The 20000-nt window shown below is 48.5% G+C and overlaps 2 protein-coding genes and 1 long non-coding RNA gene across 3 annotated transcripts in view; 2 read left to right on the forward strand and 1 right to left on the reverse strand.

Moving 5' to 3' along the window:
• The first annotated feature begins 388 nt into the window (after nucleotides 1-388).
• Exosc2 (exosome component 2) lies at nucleotides 389-10379 on the forward strand. Its single transcript, XM_021193837.2, has 9 exons — nucleotides 389-525; nucleotides 1826-1927; nucleotides 3757-3802; nucleotides 3937-4026; nucleotides 5081-5146; nucleotides 5921-5989; nucleotides 7844-8020; nucleotides 9025-9153; nucleotides 9876-10379. The coding sequence occupies exons 1-9, from the start codon at nucleotides 404-406 to the stop codon at nucleotides 9954-9956; spliced, it is 882 nt and encodes a 293-aa protein (XP_021049496.1). The 5' UTR covers nucleotides 389-403; the 3' UTR covers nucleotides 9957-10379.
• On the reverse strand, nucleotides 5594-17267 carry LOC110318649. Its single transcript, XR_002380375.2, has 4 exons — nucleotides 17143-17267; nucleotides 16528-16716; nucleotides 10548-10693; nucleotides 5594-5974 (listed from the first exon to the last, which is right to left on the reverse strand). It is a non-coding gene; the product is annotated as an uncharacterized LOC110318649 (long non-coding RNA).
• Nucleotides 17268-17300: 33 nt separating this feature from the next.
• Abl1 (ABL proto-oncogene 1, non-receptor tyrosine kinase) overlaps nucleotides 17301-20000 on the forward strand; it is a 110722-nt gene continuing 108022 nt past the window's right edge. The window contains exon 1 of the mRNA XM_021193831.2: nucleotides 17301-18726. Within this exon, the coding sequence (XP_021049490.1) occupies nucleotides 18591-18726 (136 nt within the window). The 5' untranslated portion in view covers nucleotides 17301-18590. The remainder of the gene's footprint in view (nucleotides 18727-20000) is intronic.

Genomic DNA, 20000 nt, shown 5'->3' on the forward strand with positions numbered 1-20000 from the left:
TTTCTGAGTTCAAGGCCAGCCTGGTCTACAAAAGTGAGTTCCAGGACAGCCAGGACTGTACAGAGAAACCCTGTCTCGAAAAACCAAAAAAAAAAAATACAGAGTTTGAAGCCAGCCCTACACGGGGTCGCTTCTCAAAAACAAAAACAAAACTGACATCCAAACACCAAACCAAACTAATGTCATATTCCCTTACAACGTGAGAATTCATCACTCTGCAGATGCTTTCTTGCCAATAGTAAACATGGCAGCTTAGTGCCCTCACTTCTTCGAGTTAACTTAATATTCGCCAATAGTCAACATGGCCGCCACACTATCCATTCCCATTGGTCGCTTCTCTGAAGGAAGGCGGGAGTTGAGGTGCCGGTGTGGAGCTGCGCCGGCGCAAGTCCTTGGCGCCAAGATGGCGTTGGAGATGAGGCTCCCAAAAGCTCGCAAACCTCTCAGTGAGAGCTTGGGCCGCGACTCTAAGAAACACTTGGTGGTGCCGGGGGACACGATCACCACGGACACAGGCTTCATGCGGTACGTGAGGATTTGGGGGTCCCAAGGCCTCAGGAGGCGGCTGCAGAGCTCTGCACGTGGCCCGCTGTCCCGGAACCCAGGCCTCCTGTCCCGTTGTATCTAAGTCCCCGAGTTACCCGGGACACATCGGAGCATCCATACTAGTTCCCTCCTTTGCGAGCCTCATGCTTCTGACTCCCTGCATCTTGGCTGCTCCTCTGTCAGATCCTGATTCCCTCCTTTGATCTATGGCGTTCGGAACTTTTGGACCCTTATCCTGAAACTCTAAGATTTTTGAGCCTTCCTGGGGAGGGAGTGCCCTTCTTACAACCCTCTGAATGGACAGTGGGTCGCTGGCTTGGTCATCTCTTTCAGTGTTACCTCAGCGACAAGCCTGACTTGGAAGCAGTAATTTTAGTGGAGCGGGGGTTGAGGCAACATTGTACCCAACAATATAAATTTAGCACGGAAAGTCAGAACATGTGGACATCTGCCATTGTTATCCTTAGTCGTAGCACCTTGCTAAGGCGTGTATCCTCACCTGGAAGACAGTGATGACAACAGGGGTTGGTAGGGTAGTGAGTATTAACTGAAAAGTGGGGCAGGAGAGCAAAATCCACCATTGTATTACCACCGAAGGTAAATCTGCATTAGGTAGCCAGTCTTCCTGCTGTCTGTCCCCCCCCCCCCTCCATCTCACTATGTAGCACTGACTGTCCTGGAACTTATATTGTAGACCGCTCTGATTCAGAACTCAAGAAATCCACCTGCTTCTGCCTCCCAAATTCTTAACTTAAAGGTGTGGCCGTTTGTCCGTTGCACCTGGTGCTTGCTTGCTTGCTTGCTTTTGGTACAAATGAGGTGATAGTATTTATAGCGTTGCCTCTAAGCTTTAAGTTTAAGGTCTTAGATGGCAGATAACTTAGGATTCATTCCTTCACACTTGCAGCATGTGTTCAGCATAGCCCGTGTGGTTGGGGTACCAAAGTGAAAACCCATGTCTTGGTGGAGATTATGATGTAGCAAAGAATAGAAACAGTACATACCACAAGAAAATCGTAAATGCAGCGGAAGGGGGCGAATTGGGGGACCAGGAGCAGTTGGGGATCCTTGTGTTGCCTGGGATGTAGCGGTAGGATGTTAGGCAGTGCCATTTGAGCACATTACTTTAAGAAGGAGATGTCCATGTGACTCTCTGCGGAGTGTGTGTGAGGCTCAGGGCAGGGGGAGCCTGTTAGGTTCTAGGACCGTGTTCTAGATGTTCTAGATCACCTCCAGTGTAACGCTGGTATCCTTTCTTTGTGGTCTTGTCTTTGCGCAGGGGCCATGGGACATACATGGGGGAAGAGAAGCTCATTGCGTCTGTGGCCGGCTCTGTGGAGAGAGTGAACAAGCTGATCTGTGTCAAAGCCTTGAAAACCAGGTGAGGACAAAGGTGTGTATCTCTCTCTCAGCGCATCTGAGTTCTGCACAGGCCTTTTCCCCGCTCCGCACGTCATAGAGATTAGTCCTGCCTGTCACAAGCCTGCTATGTTGAATGTTCCTGTTTGTCACAGCAGCCAACTTGACACAAAGCTGGAGTTACCTCGTGAGCGGGAACCTAAACTGAAGAGTTGCCTCCATTGGATTGCCTGTGGGCATGTCTGTGGAAGGTGGAAGCATTTTCTAAATTGGTACTTGATGTAGGAGGACCCAGCCCACTGTGGGCAGTGCCATCCCTGCCTGGGCCTCTGGGCCTAGGCTGGGTAAGAAGGGGCATTATGGTGTATGCTTTTAATCCTAGCCCTGGGAGCAGAGGCGGGCTCTGTGAGTTCCAGGACAGCAGTGTGTGTGTGTGCATTTGTGTGGCTATTGCTATCAGGTGGCATTGTTACTCTACCACCCAGGCGCTGGGATTGTGGATAATTCCCTGCCTTGCCCAGCTTCTCACCATTAGAACTCAGTGTGTGTGTGTGTGTGTGTGTGTGCGAGAGAGAGAGAGAGAGAGAGAGAGAGAGAGGAGAGAGAGAGAGCATGTGCACGCACGCACGCATGCACCTGAGCCTGGGAAGCCAGCCAGCCTGCAAGCAGGTTTCCTCCACAGACTCTGATTCAGTTCTGACCTCCAGGTTCCTGCGTGGTACTCCTTGATGATGGAGTGTGATCTATAGGCCAAAGAAAGCCTTCCTTCTCAGGCTGCTTTTGGTTGTGGTATTTATCACAGCAGAAAGCAAGCTAGGACACTGCGTGGAGGGTGAGCCTCACAGGTTCCCTCTTGTCACTGATCCCCCCCAAGCCTTGGGTTACTTTCCTTTTCTGCATCATAAAGAAGATAACCGCTTCAGGATTGCTGTTAGAATTCAATGACATGCCATGTGTAAAGTACTTAAACACAGGCTGAGTACCTAGAAGCAGCCCAGAAGGGAAGCCAATGGATGAGCTTGGGACTGAGTAGTCGGGTGAGCCTGGGCTGCGCTGTGGTCACCCTGCCTGGCAATGATGGTGAGGATTTGGGATTCATAGTGTTGATTGGGAAGCCCTCGGAAGGGATCTCGTAGAAGAAAGCTTGTAAGGGCGGTGCAGTAACTGATGTGTTTAAGGATAGTTAACAGAATGAATAGAGTTTCCTGGTTTCCAGTCTGGATGTCTTTGTTTCCCTCCTGCATTTTAAGATGCCCTCAGGATATGTGTTGGGCTCATCCCAGAATGTGACAGGAATCAAGGTTTTGGCCTAAGCGTGGGGTGGGGTGGACACTTACTGCACTGGGGGTGAATGGGAGAGAGCAGTTTGCTGTGGGGAAGGGGAAGCAGCTGCTGGCAGTGTCACCTTGTGTTTGTTATCTTTACAAGTGGCTATTGCTATCAGGTGGCTTTGTGACTCCACCACCCAGGCATTGGGATTGTGGATAATTCCCCGCCTTGCCCAGCCTCTCACCATTAGAACTCAGTGAGCTCACTGTAACTGAGGGAGCTCTGAGCAGAAAAGAGACACCATCCAATGACCGGGCCTTAACAAAGGGCGTCTCACCCTTGGAATCAGGGTGAGGGACCAGCAAAGTGTCTGAGCCAGGCAGGCACTGTGGACATGTAACAGCTTGCAGTGAGCAATTGCTTTAAGGATAGCTAAAGAGATTCTGAAGTTCCCAGGTCTAAACAGTAATTATACCCATGTGCTAAAAAAGATGGTTATTGAGTCCCTTCTGTTTGTTCGGCCTCAGACACTGGTGTGGCCAGTCTGCTGGCTATTGGGTAAGCTTCTGTTTTCTCTTGCAGATACAATGGAGAAGTCGGAGACATTGTTGTGGGGAGAATCACAGAGGTAAAGTCAGTGCTCATAAAGTGAAGGAGGCTGGTGGCTCAGGGATGGGGCCTTCATTCCGTGAAAGTACGAAAAAGGGGCCCTTTGTTTTGGGGGTGGTGTGAAATGCTATCCCACGTTTATTTCCCTCACAGGTTCAACAGAAGAGGTGGAAGGTAGAGACCAATTCCAGGCTGGACTCCGTCTTGCTCCTCTCGTCCATGAACCTGCCTGGGGGAGAGCTGGTGAGTGCTCGCCTGCCCTGGAACTGTGCGGTCGGCCGAGCTCTGGGGCCTCTGCTCCACCTGAGAAGTCTGTTTTATACGAGGTCGCTGTGGTCTTGTCACCGAGTCTGCTGCTTTGGTGAACATAGAGGCTTTTCTCCTAGCCCTGTGCTCTCAACACCAGCGGCAGCAGCTAGTGTGTGGTAAGACCAGAAATCTCCGTGGCGTGGGCTCCCAAGAGGGAGCTGAGGAGAGGCTCCTGGAGCTTAGGATCTTAGTGCTGGTTTCCTTTTTGGTGCCCAGCCTTGCACAGGGAAGGTGTCTCGTGAGGGGTTTGCCTTAGCTTGCCTGCTTTTTGGAGTGTGGGGTGGGTGGGGTTGAGACAGGGATTCTCGGTGTAGCCCTGACCTCAAACTCACTATGAAAGCCAGGCTGGCCTGGAACTCACAGATGTCTGCTTGCCTCGACCTCCCAAATGCTGGGACTAAAGTCGTGTGCCACTATGTCCTGCTTGTCCTTAGTTTTCAGGGACTTGAATGGTACTTGGTTATTGCTTGCAGACAGTGACAGGCTTTTGTCCATGCCATGGTTGAGTCTGTCATATATTTTGGAGAGGCTCCCTGAGCTGGGTCCTATGGAGAGTACCAGATTAAAGGATGCACAGCTGAGTCCCTCAAGGACCTCATGGATGGGCAGAGGATAGGAGATAACAGAGCTGTAAGGTAGCAAGAGAACGAGGAGACTCGGGCACCGGAGAGCAGTTGTTCATAGTGGGACCGTGGGTGAGGTTGGGGACTCTGAGGTGAAGGGAGATATGTGACCAGAGACAGAGTCTGGTGTGAAGTGTGCTGGGTGAATGGGGCAGTCAACACAACTGCACAGGCTCTGACTGTCAACTCAGGGTCCCACTCAGGAGCGCTACTGTCCTCTCCCTCATTCCCACCAGCAGTTCTGGCGACCGTTGTCATAATTCTTCATGTTACAATACCAGGGCTGGCTGGCTTCAAGCAGAGAGCAGCAGTGGGGAGAGCCTGTCCTGGGGGCTGTGTCATGTGCTTGTGCTTCTGTGTTTCAGAGGAGAAGGTCTGCGGAGGATGAGCTGGCCATGAGAGGGTTCTTGCAGGAGGGCGACCTCATCAGTGTATCCTACACCTCTCGTTCTCTCTCCCCCACAGGGCTGCGAGTGTGCTCAGACTCTGTCTGGCCCGGGGAACAGAGCCTTGCGGGACTGAGTCCGGGGTACCATGTTCAGGGCTCTGCTGCCCTGCATTCGTTTTCCTTAGCTTAGAATGATGCCCTGGGTTTTGTAACTTGTGACTCATGGTGAAGATCCTTTCTTATTATTAAGGATAGCCCAGGCTGTCTTGGAACTCACTGTGTACCCCAGGCTGGCTCAAATACACGCATTCTTGTCTCAGCTTCCTGAGTGCTGCGATGTCAGGCATAGGCCATCATTCTTGCCCATGGATCTGCCTGTGTCCAAATTAAGAAAATGTGGACCCAAGTTTTCTTTATTTTAAAAAATATTTGATCATATTTGTTTGTGCAATTGCTGTGTGTAGAGGTCATAGGACAATGTGCAGGAGTTGGTTCTCTTCTTTTACCTTGATCTGAGAGATAGAACTTAGCTTGACAGACTTGATGGCAGGTGTGTACTCACGGAGCCAACTCACCAGCCCACAGATGATATGAACATGTGTCCATGAAAAGGTTGGTTGTAGCAAGATACTCTTGCCAACCAGGGGGAGGCTGAGGTCATAGTGATAGCTTCCATAGAGGGCCATCAAAGATAGCCAGAGTGACCTGCTATTTTTTTTGGAGGGGGGGAATAGGGGAAGAGAAGCTGGCTGCAGGCAGGTGGCACAAGCAGGGGTTGCCAAGGCTAGCTACTGTTGTTCCTTCATCACATGAGTAGGCAGAGGTCCAGGCGGTGTTCTCGGATGGAGCTGTTTCTCTGCACACAAGGAGCCTGAAATATGGAAAGGTAAGACGGGCTTTGAGGTTTCAAGTTCAGTTCTGAATCTGAGTAGCTCCCTGCATGCTGACCAAAAGACCTGGTAGTTAGCTGGGTGTGGGCTCATGAGCCTATAATCCCAGCTCCCTGGAGGCAGAGGAGGTGAATTAAAACTGGAAGCCAGCATGGGTTATACAGAGAGACTATCTCTTCCTACACGACCCCCCCCCCGAACCCCCAAAAGCAACAATACAGAACCTAGTTAAGGACTAGTGGCCTACCAGGATAGGGGACTTCTGCTGCTAGTGGCCGGGCAGGGGATTGGTATCCTAAATCCATTTCCTCCTGAGGAACCTGTTCTAGTAGAGCCCCTCTGCTTGGGGCTGTGTCCACAGAACCATGTCTGCAGAACCATCATAGTGCTGCCAGAGGTGGATTTCCCATCTGAGCCTCTGAATTTTGCCTGTTTCTGTGAGGAGGCTCCATTATTGAGGTTTATTTTAGATAGCATACTTCCTAGGACACATCAGGGCATCTTTGTTTCCCGTCTCATCACTTTCTGAGAAGAATAAAAAAGCAGTGTCCTTTAATGATGTGGCAGCTGTCACCATGTTCCTGAACACATTCTTGAAGTAGGAGGAGTTGTGTGTGCTGACCTCCAGCCTGGTGTTGTGACACTTTTGTATTGTATGTGGACTTAGAACTGACCTGTCAAGACTTGGCATGGTTTTTGCCAATCCCCTGAACCACATCTTGTGGGTTGTATGGGAATCTGGTATGGTTATGGTTAAGATTGCAACTAGAGTCATGAAGTGGATCTGCTATGTGGCCAGTGGGAGACTCCTCATTGGCTCTAGTTTCTGAAATGGCCAACATACCTGCTCTGGATTAGAAGGCAAACGGAAGTACTGGAGCATTGACAGCTACCTTCTTTTAATTAAAATGAGCTCCCACGGGACTGGTGAGATGGCTCAGTGGGTAAGAGCACCCAACTGCTCTTCCAAAGGTGCAGAGTTCAAATCCCAGCAACCACATGGTGGCTCACAACCATCCTTAACAAGATCTGTCGCCCTCTTCTGGAGTGTCTGAAGACAGCTACAGTGTAATAAATAATAAATAAATAAATCTAAAAAAAAATAAAAAAAAATAATAAAAAATAAAATGAGCTCCCTGGCGGTGGTGGCACACGCCTTTAATCCCAGAACTCAGGAGGCAGAGACAGGCGGATTTCTGAGTTCGAGGCCAGCCTGGTCTATAGTGAGTTCTAGGACGATCAGGGCTATACAGTGAAACCCTACCTTGAAAAGGTAGGTGGGTAGGTGGGTAGGTAGGTGGGTGGGTAGGTGGGTGGGTAGGTAGGTAGGTAGGTAGGTAGATAGATAGGTGCGTGCCCTGTATTCGCATGTGTGGAGGTCAGAGGACATCTTGTAGGACTTGGTTATCTCTTACTGTGTGAGTGCTGGGAATTGAACTCAGCTGTCAGACTTGACAGTTTTTGCCTTTACCACCATCCTGCCAACCTGACTGCCACCTTCTCTGGGATGTGTAAGTAGCTACGGGCCAGAACTGTTTTCTGTAAAGTGCATGCTGTTTGTGCACTGGGCAACTGCAGTGTCCCAGGAAGGACAGTGGTGGGGCACACTGGGTTGTGTATTCTAAAGCCCGGTTGCATTTTTTCCTGCAGGGTGGGTGGGTGGGGTTTTACTAGATAGCTCAGCTGATTGAGTATTAGCGAGCTTCTTGCCCCAGCCTCTCAGAGGCTCTGCTCCTCCTGCCTGGCTTCCGATCCAGGCTTTCCTTTTTGCTTGTTTTGAGTCAGGGTTTCATGACACCCAGCTGGCCTCCCAAGTGCTACTCTGCCTTTCTCATGGTCTGTCTCTTTAGCTAGGTCAGGGAGTTTTAGTCCAGGTCTCGCCTTCTCTGGTGAAAAGACAGAAGACTCATTTCCATGACTTGCCATGTGGTGCCTCAGTGATTCTGGGTAACAACGGTTTCATCTGGATCTACCCGACACCTGAGCACAAGGATGAGGATGCTGGGGGCTTCATTGCTAACTTGGAGGTGAGTGAACATCATCTTGGCATTTAGCGAGCGCTTTTACCTGCTGAGCCCTGTTGTCTTTTAATATATCAATAGTCTTGTGCCACTGGGGACCTTTCTGAGAAATGAGTGTAGAGCGTTGTAAGTGAACTCACAGAAACGTTGCAGCATCTCAGCAGTGGTGCCTTGGGAAGCTACCTCTCTGTGTGAGCTGCAGATGCTTGCAATGTGGCTTGTGGTTTGCTCGCTGCCTGGTGCAGTGCCTGCAGAAATTGCTGTGCTTTGAACAGGTCTGGGCTAGAGTTACTCATGACCACTTAAGAGTCTCCTCTTCTGGGCTGGAGAGATGGCTCAGTGGTTAAGAGACTGCTCTTCCAGAAGTCCTGAGTTCAATTCCCAGCAACCACTTGGTGGCTCATAATAATCTTTAATAGGAGCTGATGCCCTGTTCTGGTGTGTCTGAAGACAGCAACAGTATATTAGTAAATAAAATAAATAAATCTTTAAAAAAAAAAAAGTCTCCTCTTTCCTGAAGAGACAGACTCAGTGGCTTTGACTTTGAGCGTTGCTAATGAACATCGAAAAGTTGCAGGGTAACAGCCAAACAGCCATTGCAGAGGTAACAGGGACCGCGGAGATGGCTCAGATACATTGTGAGCATGAGGACGTGGGTGACAATGTCAGGTGTGGTGGTGTACATGAAATCCCAGCACTGGTGAGGTAGAGGTAGGAGGACCCCGTGGGACTGGGACTTGCTGATAAGACAAAGGAGGTGGATGGCATTCTTAGGATGATGCTCAAGTTTGGGCCCTGACCTCCATGTGCATTTGAACATAAGAGCATATGCACACATGAAGTTGTACGTGTACAGATTTTAAAAAGTAAACAGTTCCACAGTTTGTTGTTTGGAGGATCTGAAGTTCTGTGGTGGAAATGTGATTTCTCTCTTCTGTGACTTCTGGGGCTGTTTTCTTATCTGATCCTGTTTGTATTTTTTTTCCCTTCCCCTTTGTGTCCTTGTGTAGCCGGTAGCCCTTAGTGATCGAGAGGTGATCTCCCGGCTTCGGAACTGTGTAGTCTTGCTGGTAACTCAGAGAATGATGCTGTTCGACACCAGCATCCTGTACTGCTATGAGGCCTCCCTTGCGCATCAGGTACCTAGACTCCTCCCTGTGTGCGAGCTGCTCCTGTGTTTCTTCAGTGTTCCACATTCTTTCCCATACCCCTCGCAGGAACTGGCCTGGAGGCAACCTTAATGAGTCCCTGCCATATTCCTGGGATATTTCCAGTTTTCTCAAGTCTAGCCCCATGCTAGGAATCTGATTTAGGATGGAGAGGCCAGATAGGATTTTTACCATAATAGCTTTCTACATTTATCATGCCTGTCCCAAAATTCAGACATCTTTTTCTTGATTTTTTTGTTTTTACATTAACAGAAAGATTTTTCTTGATTAAAAAAAAAATTATGTGTATGGGTGTTTTACGTGTATGTATGTATGTATGTGGACCACGTGCATGCCTAGTGACTGGATGCCAGAAGAGAACATCAGATCCCCTGGAACTGGAGTTACTAGCTGTTGTGAGCTGCCATGGGCTTACTGGGAATTGAACCCAAATCCTTTGGAAGAGCAGCCAGTGCTCTTAACTGTAGAGCCATCTCTCCAGTATCATCTGGTGACTGACAGAACAGCTCTGATGTCGGCTCTCTGAGAGCACCTTGCTGGCTGGCTTTCTGGAGCTGGGATTGTGTGCTTGCTTGGTCTCTGATGGAGTGCAGAATGCAGAAGGTGTATGCTAGCCAGCCTTCATTCCCTTGTTCTAGCTGACTTGATGGATATTTCTGAAGGAACGCATACCGTTTTCTATTTTTCTTCAGATCAAAGATATCTTAAAACCGGAAATAATGGAGGAGATCATGCTGGAAACACGCCAGAGGCTTTTAGACCAGGAAGGATGAGGCCGAGAGCAGAAGGATGGGACTGTGCACCTCTCTGGGCCAGTTTTGGGAGTGAAAAGTCTGCTATGTGGTCCCCAGGGAGCAGCTGACAAACACATTGCTCACCTGCAGTGGGGCTGCAGAGCCGGGCCTGTCCTGTTCTGAGACAAAGCTAGGGGGAGGTAAATGGTGGGTTGGGCTCTTGGGTCCCAGTAGTTTTAGGTCTTTCAGAGCACAGTGCCCCGGCCTGATGATGACTTATCTTGGAATAACTTGGAGAATTTATGACTTCCAATCACTCCACACAATGTAATGCCCCATGAAACTGTCCTGGTAGAAAACATGGTGAGCTGGGAATGTATCTCAGGAATGGACCACTTCCTAACGTGTAAGTTCCCAAGTTCCATTTCCAGCCCTACCCCAACTCCGGAAAAAAAAAAAAAACAAAGACTAAGACATGGCAGTGTCATTGAGAATGGTCTCTTTCCACTTCCGCTCTGTCTCCTTTAATGCACAAGTGTTTGGTTGGAGAGAAGGTAGAGGAGTCAGGCCAGAGTCAGGTGGATATGAGAATAAAGGGAGCCATGGCCTTGGTTGGAATCTGAGTCTCACCGTGTATTCTGTCTGCTGACAGGTTCGAGGGACCCATATCCTCTACCTGGGCTTCCCTCCTCCTGTGTGTGAGCTGTTTCTTTAGCATCTCAGGTCCTCCCTCAGCATGTCCACCAGCAGGAACTGGCCTCTTGTGTTTTTCCTGCCTGTGAGAGTGATTTGTAAGAAGCTGAGCCACTGGTGATGACAGAGGATGAATATTCTTGGCAAATAGTGGTTTCTGATTCTCTGATAAGAAAACAGAAAAATGGGCGGGTGGTGGTGGCGCACGCCTTTAGTCCCAGCACTCGGAGGTAGAGGCAGGCAGATTTCTGAGTTCAAGGCCAGCCTGGTCTACAAAGTGAGTTCCAGACAGCCAGGACTACACAGAGAAAACCCTGTCTCGAAAACAAAAAAACAAACAAAAAAACCCAGAAAAATGAGTTGGGAAAAGCACAAGTTTATGTGTAATTGACATGGTGATATATTAACTTTTTTTTTTTTTTTTTTTTTGGCTTTTCGAGACAGGGTTTCTCTGTGTAGCCCTATGTATTAACTTTTTAATAGTCATTTAAAGGAGACAGGATACAAGTCCTTGGTGTAGAGTGCAGGTTTCCATGCCTTCTTTCCTTCTGACAGTTTAAAATGGCCTGGCCAGCATGGTAGGTAGCACGGCCTGGGATTCCATGTGTGGGCAGAAGCAGGGGTTGAGGCCAAGCTGGGCTGCACAGAGAGTGGCTCACTAAACATTACCAAAAATGGTCCGACCCCTGATTTACACTTTTTCAGTTAACATTGTTTTTCTTTCATGTTTATTTATGTGAATTGGTGTGAGTGCATGTGTATGGAAGTCAGGACAACTTGGAGGAGTCGGTTCTCACCTGCCATGTGGGTCCCAGGGGCATCAGGCTTGGCAGTAATCACTCTTACCCACTGAGCCATTAAACTGGCCAGGTATGAAACCTAGGGCCTTGTTTATGCTACTAGGCAAGGGCATCACTGAGAATTGGACCAGTTAATGAACATTCTAAAAATTTGTTTGGATGCTGTGTATAATGGATCTCTTGAGTTCAAGTTCAGCCTGGTTTACATAGCCAAGGTACATAGAGATTCAGTCTCAAAAAACCACAACAGCTGGGCAGTGGTGGTACACCTTTAATCTCAGTACTCTGGAGGCAGAGGCAGGCAGATCTCTGTGAGTTTGAGGCCAGCCTGGTTTACAGAGCAGGTTTCAAGATATCCAGGGCTACACAGAAAAACCCTGTTTCAAAAAAACAACCCAAAAATAAAGCCCCCAAACAGAAAAATCATTTCATAAACGTATATGGTGTATTTTGATCATGTCCATTCCCCACTTTTCCAGGCCCAGTTCTTCCTGGACCTCCAACAAGTCCCCCTTCCAACTTCTTTCTATCTTTAGTTTTTTATTTCTTTTCTGGAGACAGGTTATTTCTGCGTAGCCCTGGCTGTCCTGGCCTCACTGTGTTAACCAGGTTAGCCTCGAAGTCAAGAAACTCACCATCTTTCCACCTTCCTCTTTTAGGTGCTGGGATTACGATGTGCCTGGCTTTTTTTTGTTTTTACAATTTTCAATAATTACCCACTCTAGTTAGCGCTGCCCAGTCTGTCCTGGTGGCAGGAGCTAACTCACCTAACTAACATAGCAGGTGTCATGTGAGGTAGCTGATCACATTGTATCCACATCAGGAAACAAGTGAATGCCTGTGTTTGCCTTTCTCTTATGTACCCAGCCCAAGTTCTAGCCAGTGAAATGGTGCTGCCCAGTTAGGGGGCTGCTTCCCACCTCACCCCAGTCTAGGAGCTGACTACAACAGACTGGAGGTCTGTTTCCATGGTGATTCCAAATCCTATCATGTTTACAATCAAGATTAATCATCATAGCACCAGTGGATAGACAACTTTATGTGTGTTTCTGAGACAGTTATGGATGACAACTTTTAATTTAACCTATGTTTGGGGGATCCACAGATAACTGAATTCCCTGAGTCTGTAATAATGCAACTTCAGGTGGGTTTGCCTTCCTCAAATTCCAGAAGTTTCCAGGTGGTCCACCTCCTTTTTTGGGGGTGGGGGGGTGGTGGTTTCGAGACAGGGTTTCTTTGTGTACCCCTGGCTGTCCTGGAACTCACTCTGTAGACCAGGCTGGCCTTGAACTCAGAAATCCGCCTGCCTCTGCCTCCCAAGTGCTGGGATTAAAGGCATGCGCCACCACTGCCCAGCAGCTGTCCACCTCTTAAGGGGCTAGGAATGGGAGCCTGAGTTCCACTCAGACTCCTTTGTCCTTACCTGTTTCTCCCAAGCTGCTGGCAAGATACTGATGCCCCAAAGCATCTTCACTGGATATGTTCTTTCATAGCCCAGCAGAGGGCACCGTAGGTAAGTTTAACTACAGTCGGTGTAAGAATGACCTGAAATTTTGTTACTGAGCTTTGCTTTATGAAAGTAAGGATAAAATTAGATTGAGTTGAACGACTTTTAATGAAAGTTATATGAGCTGTACAAGATGCATCGAACATTGCTTTAAAGCTGAGCTGAGCTGCTGGGAGGCAGAGACAGACTGACCTGTATGAGTCACAGGACAGCCAGGGTTGTTACCCAGAGAAACCCTGTCTCAAAAAACCCAAACCAAGCCAACCAACCAAAACCTGTCAGATACTCGCTGGGCTCTGCATTCTGCAGTTCGGACCCTTACAGGTTTTCCAGTATTAAGATGTAGTATATTATCTTATTTGTCACGGTGCCTCCTAGGCAGTCAGCTGGGTCAAGATGGCTGAATATCTCCTTCCCAGCCGGCAGTCATCAGAAACTCAGTGAAGTGCATGGTGAACACAAGCTTCGGACTTTTTCTTTTTTTATTATTTTATATATTTTTAAAAAGACTTATATGTAAGTACACTGTAGGTGTCTTCAGATACTCCAGAAGAGGGCATCAGATCCCATTATAGATGGCTGTGAGCTACCATGTGGTTGCTGGGATTTGAACTCAGGACCTCTGGAAGAGCAGAGCCATCTCTCCAGCCCAAGTGTTGTACTTTCTATGAGCAATGCATAGCCACAGAAGTCGCTGATGCTCTGGGGGATGTGTGGAGGTTATGTGGTCAGAATCAGTGGTGGGAACAACAAACAAGGTTTTCCCATGAAGCAAGACGTCTTACCCCACAGTGTACCTGCTGTAGAGTAAGGGGCATCATTCTTGTGAGAGACCAGGGCGAGCTGGAGAGGGGAAGTGCAAGTCTGTGTGGATGCCAATCTGAGTGGTTCAACTCGTTACTGTAAGAAAAAGGCATGAAGGATGCCCACAACTGACACATCCTACTGTACCTTGGTTGGTGGGTCCAAAAGCGGGCAGAATCTGAAAGTTTTAGTCTCAAAAGAAGATGGTTCCTACCATATTAGAAAACCCACGAAGAGGGAAAGAAGCTTGGGAGCAGAGCGCTCAAGACCAATGCCAGTTCTTCACTATCCATAAGTATCCATGCATTGGCCTGAAGAAACAGTACACTAAGAAACACGAGGAGGAATCTAGCTGCAGAATATGCTAAGCTTTTGGCCAAGAGAATGAGGGAGACCAAAGAGAAGCCCCAGGGACAGATTTCCAGGAGATGTAGGCTGTCCACACTGAAAGCCTCTCAAATCAGTCAAAAATAAGTCTTTAGGAGGAACAGATAAGCTGGATGGTAGTGCTACACACCTTTGATTCCCATCATCAGGGCGGCGGGCAGGCATGTCTCTGATTTGAAGACCACCCTGGTCTACAGAATGAGTTCCAGGATAGCCAGGGTTACACAGAGAAACCCTGTCTCAAAAAAGAGCAAACAACAAAACAAAACATGTCTTGGAAGAAAATTACAGATGGGGCTTGGAGCTTATCTGAAAGAAAAGTGGGGGTGAATGCTGATGGTATGGGGAGGATTCTGTATAGCCCTGCAGTGAGGACAGTGAGGCACATCTGAGGCTGGGAAACCAAGGGCAAATTCATCTCAAGACTACCAGACAGTAAGTAGCAATGTCCCTTGCTTTTAGGTAAGGAAACCAATTTAGAGGAGAAACCGACACAAGTCCCAGGCAATTGAATGAAGGGCGGATTACAGCTTTAGGAGGGTGCCAAAGCCAGGTGTGAGCCTAGGGTGGAACAACTGAAAGGCTATGGACCCAGGAGTGTAATTTGCTGCACTGAGACTGACTGTCCTTCTAAGGGTGTATGGGTATTTTCTCTGCTTGTATGTATATGTACCACATGGTGTGCCAGGTCCCCTCCAAGGCCAGCAAGGGCATCTGATCTCTTGGAGTTAATGTGATTGTAAGTTACTATGTGGGTGCTGGGAATTAAAACCTGGGTCATCTGGAAGAGCAGCCAGTGCATTTAACAGCTGAGCATCTCTGCAGCTCCCAAATTGATCTTTGGATCACTGCTTCTTTTGCCAACTGACTGCCTGCTTTTGCCTTTGTATTCCTGCAGGGTAAGAAGCACTATTCAGTGCTGTAGGCCAGCAGCAGGAACAGGTGCTTAGGAACTGGGTGCTCACTACCAGGACTGGGGGTGTAGTCACTTTGGTAGGGCACTTGCCTAGCATTCTTGAGGCTCTAGGTTCCATCCCTAGCACCGCGTAAGCCAGGTTTAGTAGAACATACCTGTAACCCTGACCCCTGTGAGCTGGTGACAGAGAGATTAGCAGTAAAGGGCACTCTCAGAGATTAAGGGCAGCCTGGACTGGAAATCCTCTCAAAACCCAAACTGACTAATGTTAGTTCAAGAAATACTTACTGAAGAGTTGCAGTCCTAGGTGCTGAAGGATGGTTCAATCAGGAGCTCCTACTACTTCTGCAGATGATCTGGGTTTAGTGTCCAGGTCATAACTACATCTGATCCAGGGGATCTGATGCCCTTTAGCGTCTGTTTTTTATTTTATTTTTATTTTTTATTTTTTTTTGTTTTTTTGAGACAGGGTTTCTCTGTGTAGCCCTGGCTGACCTGGAACTCACTCTGTAGACCAGGCTGGCCTCGAACTCAGAAATCCGCCTGCCTCTGCCTTCCAAGTGCTGGGATTAAAGGCATGCGCCACCACCGCCCTGCCCCTTTATCATCTGTTAGCAACAGACGTGATAGTGGTGCACATAAACTCAGTCAAGCACACATACATGTTTAAAAATAAAATATCTTTTTAAAAGTTGCAATTTGCTTGTTTATTTAAAGTTCAACCAGAGAATGAAGAATGTGGGAGGGAAAGGAGTTAAAAAATAGACTATTCAAAAGAAAAAAAATGACAGCAGGGTGAGCATGGATAATCAGAGAGGAGCAGGGGCACCTATTTGAAGACTGGCAGCACAATTTAATAGAAAGCTGGACAGCCAAACTGCAATTCAAATAATATGACAATCAGATTATTCTGTGAGTGAACTTATTCCAGTTCTAAATCTGGGCACAAATTTTCATTTGCTTCACAGTATTTCAAGTGACTTTTGTTTCTGTTGTTTTGTTTTCTATACAGGGTCTCTCTGTGTAGCCCAGGCTGTCCTGCAACTTGCTCTATAGACCAGGCTGGCCTCGAACTCACGGAGATGCGTCTGCCTCTGCCTCCTGAGTGCTGGCATTAAAGGCGTGGGCCACTATCACTCAGCCACGCCACGTGACCGTGCTTTACTAATCAAAATGCCATTTTCTTTGTTGAACAGTTATTTGGTACTGAGTGCTTCGGTAGAAAAGCCATGCTTTTGAGCAAGAAGTAGTGACTTTTAAAGGACACTTCAACCACAGTGATGAATGCTTTTCCATCTGTGTTGTGGGAACAGCATTGCATGTGGTAAAACATTTAATGTAAAAGTGCAGACAGTGTGAGTGCTGTGATGAGCGAGTCCCTTTAGAAGTGGGTCCCAATAATAGGGACAACGACGACTAGGGGACCAGAGGACGAACTCTCACAGGTGTGGGGTAGTTTCTCAGACTTTTGAGGTCTGATAACCTGGACAAATTTCGCCTTACTTTGAGTTTTAGGAGGACAAGTGTCGTCTCACCTGTGAAAGGATTCATACTAGAACAAACGTACACGAATACAAGTTCTCACCTGTCACACTCTAAACAAATGCTGTTTCTTCAACTTCCTATCCCATAGGACCATTGATGCTTGCTCTCTCAATACTTCTTCCCTGGTTCCCATATTTGGGCCTTTCCCTAGTGATGAGGATACAACGCACCGGTCATATCAATTTCTAGGAGCGAGCCAAAGTTTCTCCCCGAACGAGGCTCAAAGAAGTAATCCAACTCCGGTTCTGGAAAACTCCAATCCGTAGTTTTCCCCTGTCTCTGAATCTCCTGCGGTCTAGCTACTGGAGCGGTGAAGACGTCGGCTGACCGAAGTCCACCGGCTCCCAGGAGGTGGGGCTAGTTCTCTGTAGCTATGGGAGCTGGAGGCTTGGGCCTCAGCGAGCAGCCTATGGGCGCCGGGACTACAAGTCCCAGCATTCCTCCTGGCAGCACGGATCGCAGCTAACTGTCGGCTCTCGTGCTCACTGGCCAATTGGATGGTGGCGAGGGTTATCACTGGTTATCGACGACCAATGACAAAGCAGAAGGGGCGGGCGCTTCCTCATCACTCACCTTGAGCTCAGAAAAGCTACCTTTAAAAGGTCGTGCGGAGCCTGGCTGTCGCCGGCAGTGAGGCTGGAACCCGAAGGTGCGGCAGCGTGTGGGAGACCGGCGCCCGGTGGCCTATCGGACCTCGCTCGGGGAATTCCGGCGTCGCTGGGGGCGGGACCGGGGGCGGGGCCTGGCCTCGTTGTGGCGCGGCTCGTAATCCATTATGGCGGCCTCGGGGGTCGGTGTCTCTCCCTGAGAGGCGTCGGAGCTGGAACCGGGTGCCGGGTCCTGCGGCTGAGGACTCCTTCCGCGGCACACACCCTCACTGGCTGGAGAAGCCGGGTTCCTCGACTGAGCCGGGCATGTGACTGCTCGGCGGCGGCGGCGGCAGGGACCGGGGCCGGGGAGGGGTGTCTCGGGTAGAGACCCCTGGGCTCGGGGCAGCTGAGGCGTCGGGCCTCCTCCCCTGTGGCTGCCTCCAGGTTCGGGGACCGCGGGAGACCTTCGTCCCTCATAGTCCTGCTTTGACTCTGGGACACCCAGAGTGGTCTCTGTTTCTCCCTTACCTGGGACACCCAGTTTCCTGAGGAGGAGCGTCGCCCCCGAGTAAGCCTCCCGCGCCCTGCTTGCGAAGTCTTTCTCACCCCCAGACCTCTTTTCGCTCGATTTCAACCCCAAGTTTGCCACGGAACCCCTCAATCAAATCATCTCCCGGCTGTCAAGAGATCTCCGGGGGTCCTCCCTGATTGCTTCCGCCGGCCTCCGATGTCCTGACTTCTTCCAATGTCACCTACAGCCCCATTGGTCACAGTGCAGCCCAAAACTTTAATGCAAAGGAAAAGTCTGGATTGGTTTCACAGGCCTTTTAAAAAGCGGACTTAAAAGTTGCTGGTCATGCATTTCTTCTCGGCAGAGTGGAGAGCAAGCTCTGGCTGAGATCTGTGTGACCCGTGTCATTTTTCTGGAGACCAGGGCAGGGAAGTGAGAGCGGCAGGAAATTTGTTACAAGATGGAGAGACAGAGATAGGGGATTGGTTGACTTCCACAGGAAAGATTGCAGAGAACATAAAAGAGGCTCAGCCTTTGCATCGCGCTGGGGAGTTGAAATGGCTTTCAGTACTGTTGGTCCCTTTCTGACTTTCCTGTGAATAGTTTTATCTCAAGTTCTCCTCTTGCAAAGAAAGTGTTCCTCGGCTCGCAACTTAGATTGAAGAAACTTTTGGGTAGCATTTCGGTTACATGACTTCAAACTAATTACCCTGGAAAAGAATTCCAGACTCCTGTTTACATGTGTGAACCTCGAGCCAGCTTCCCTTTCTTATGGAAGTTGTCTGTCTGTGATTGACTCAAGTTACTGACCCAAGTCGGGTGGTGTGAAGTTCTGGGTATATGCTGTCCCTGCTAACCCTCACGGACCATTCTGAAAGATCTTGAACCCTCTTCTGGAAAGGGGCGCCTATCATTGCTTTATGGGGCAGCAGCCTGGAAAAGTTCTTGGGGACCAAAGAAGGCCTAGTTTGCCCGCCCTGCATTTTATCAAAGGGGCAGGGAAGAGGGACTCATCGAGGCATGGGGGCCCACACTGCAATGTCTTTGTGGAACACGGTGAGTGCTCTCCAGGTTTCTGATCATTGTTTTTCCTTAAGCATCAAAGAAGTTTCTGAAACAAAACTTGTGTCAATTCCTTCTGGGTCTCCTTAGCATTTCTTTCTTTCTTTCTTCCTTCCTTCCTTCCTTCCTTCCTTCCTTCCTTCCTTCCTTCCTNTCTCTCTCTCTCTCTCTCTCTCTCTCTCTCTCTCTCTCTCTCTCTCTCTCTTTCTTGCTACTATAGTAGCAAAAGTGGTGGAACAATTCTTTGCATGAGAAAATTGTGAGTTTTTTTCAGTCTGCTTGAGTTGCTGTTTCCTGCCTGAGTCCACTTCTGGTTCACTGTTGACTCAGGGCAAGCCCTTTAACTGTTTAGGGACCAGCATTTCGTGGGGGAGGGGTTGGACTTAAGTGACTTCCTGAAGCATCCATAGTTCTTCCTGTCTGCTCTCACTAAAGGCTGGGATTCTACTGCCTGTGTATGGATGCCTTCATTGCTTTGTTTATGGAACACTTATATCTTCAAAGTGGTTTGTGCACACAAAGGTTAAGACAGAACCTAGTTGACATGCTGTCTTTTTTTTTTTTAATATCTCCACATTTTTTAAAAAAGATTTATTTATTTATTATATGTAAGTACACTGTAGCTGTCTTCAGACACCCCAGAAGAGGGCATCAGATCTCATTACGGATGGTTGTGAGCCACCATGTGTTTGCTGGGATTTGAACTCAGGACCTCCGGAAGAGCAGTAGGTGCTCTCAACCGCTGAGCCATCTCTCCGGCCCCCGACATGCTATCTTTTGACCTTCTCAGTGATGAGCTGCACTTGAAACTTCTCGTTTTGGATGTAGGTGGGAAAAGTTGAGTGTGGAAGCAGTGTGCCTCCTGAACTGGCTGTGTCGCTTTCTATAAGGAATAGCCCCATTCTCCACGATGGCATCTTTTCTTCCTGCTTAGTTGTCTTTGACGTTTATTTTTGAACCTATTTGGTTCATAATGCTGACAGCACATGTTGTGCTGTTGGCTAACAGTTAAGGGCTGGTTAGACTATTGTGGCAGAGGCAGCCAGGAGCCAGTTAGTTAGGGTCCTGTTTGTACTGTGGCAGCCTGATATTTCTCAGTGTACTTAATATTGAAATAGCCCTCATACAGTAACCATACATAGGCAAATGTAGAGCATGCAACGGTCTTGTATGCTTTGTAATTCTGTCATTAGTATTTAATAACAGGTGGTTGCTATAGACAATAGTTACTTTTGATTGAACTTATAGTTGATAATTGAAGTTTTCTT

This window comes from Mus pahari, chromosome 3 (genome assembly GCF_900095145.1).
Source record: "Mus pahari chromosome 3, PAHARI_EIJ_v1.1, whole genome shotgun sequence".
NCBI lineage: Eukaryota > Metazoa > Chordata > Mammalia > Rodentia > Muridae > Mus > Mus pahari.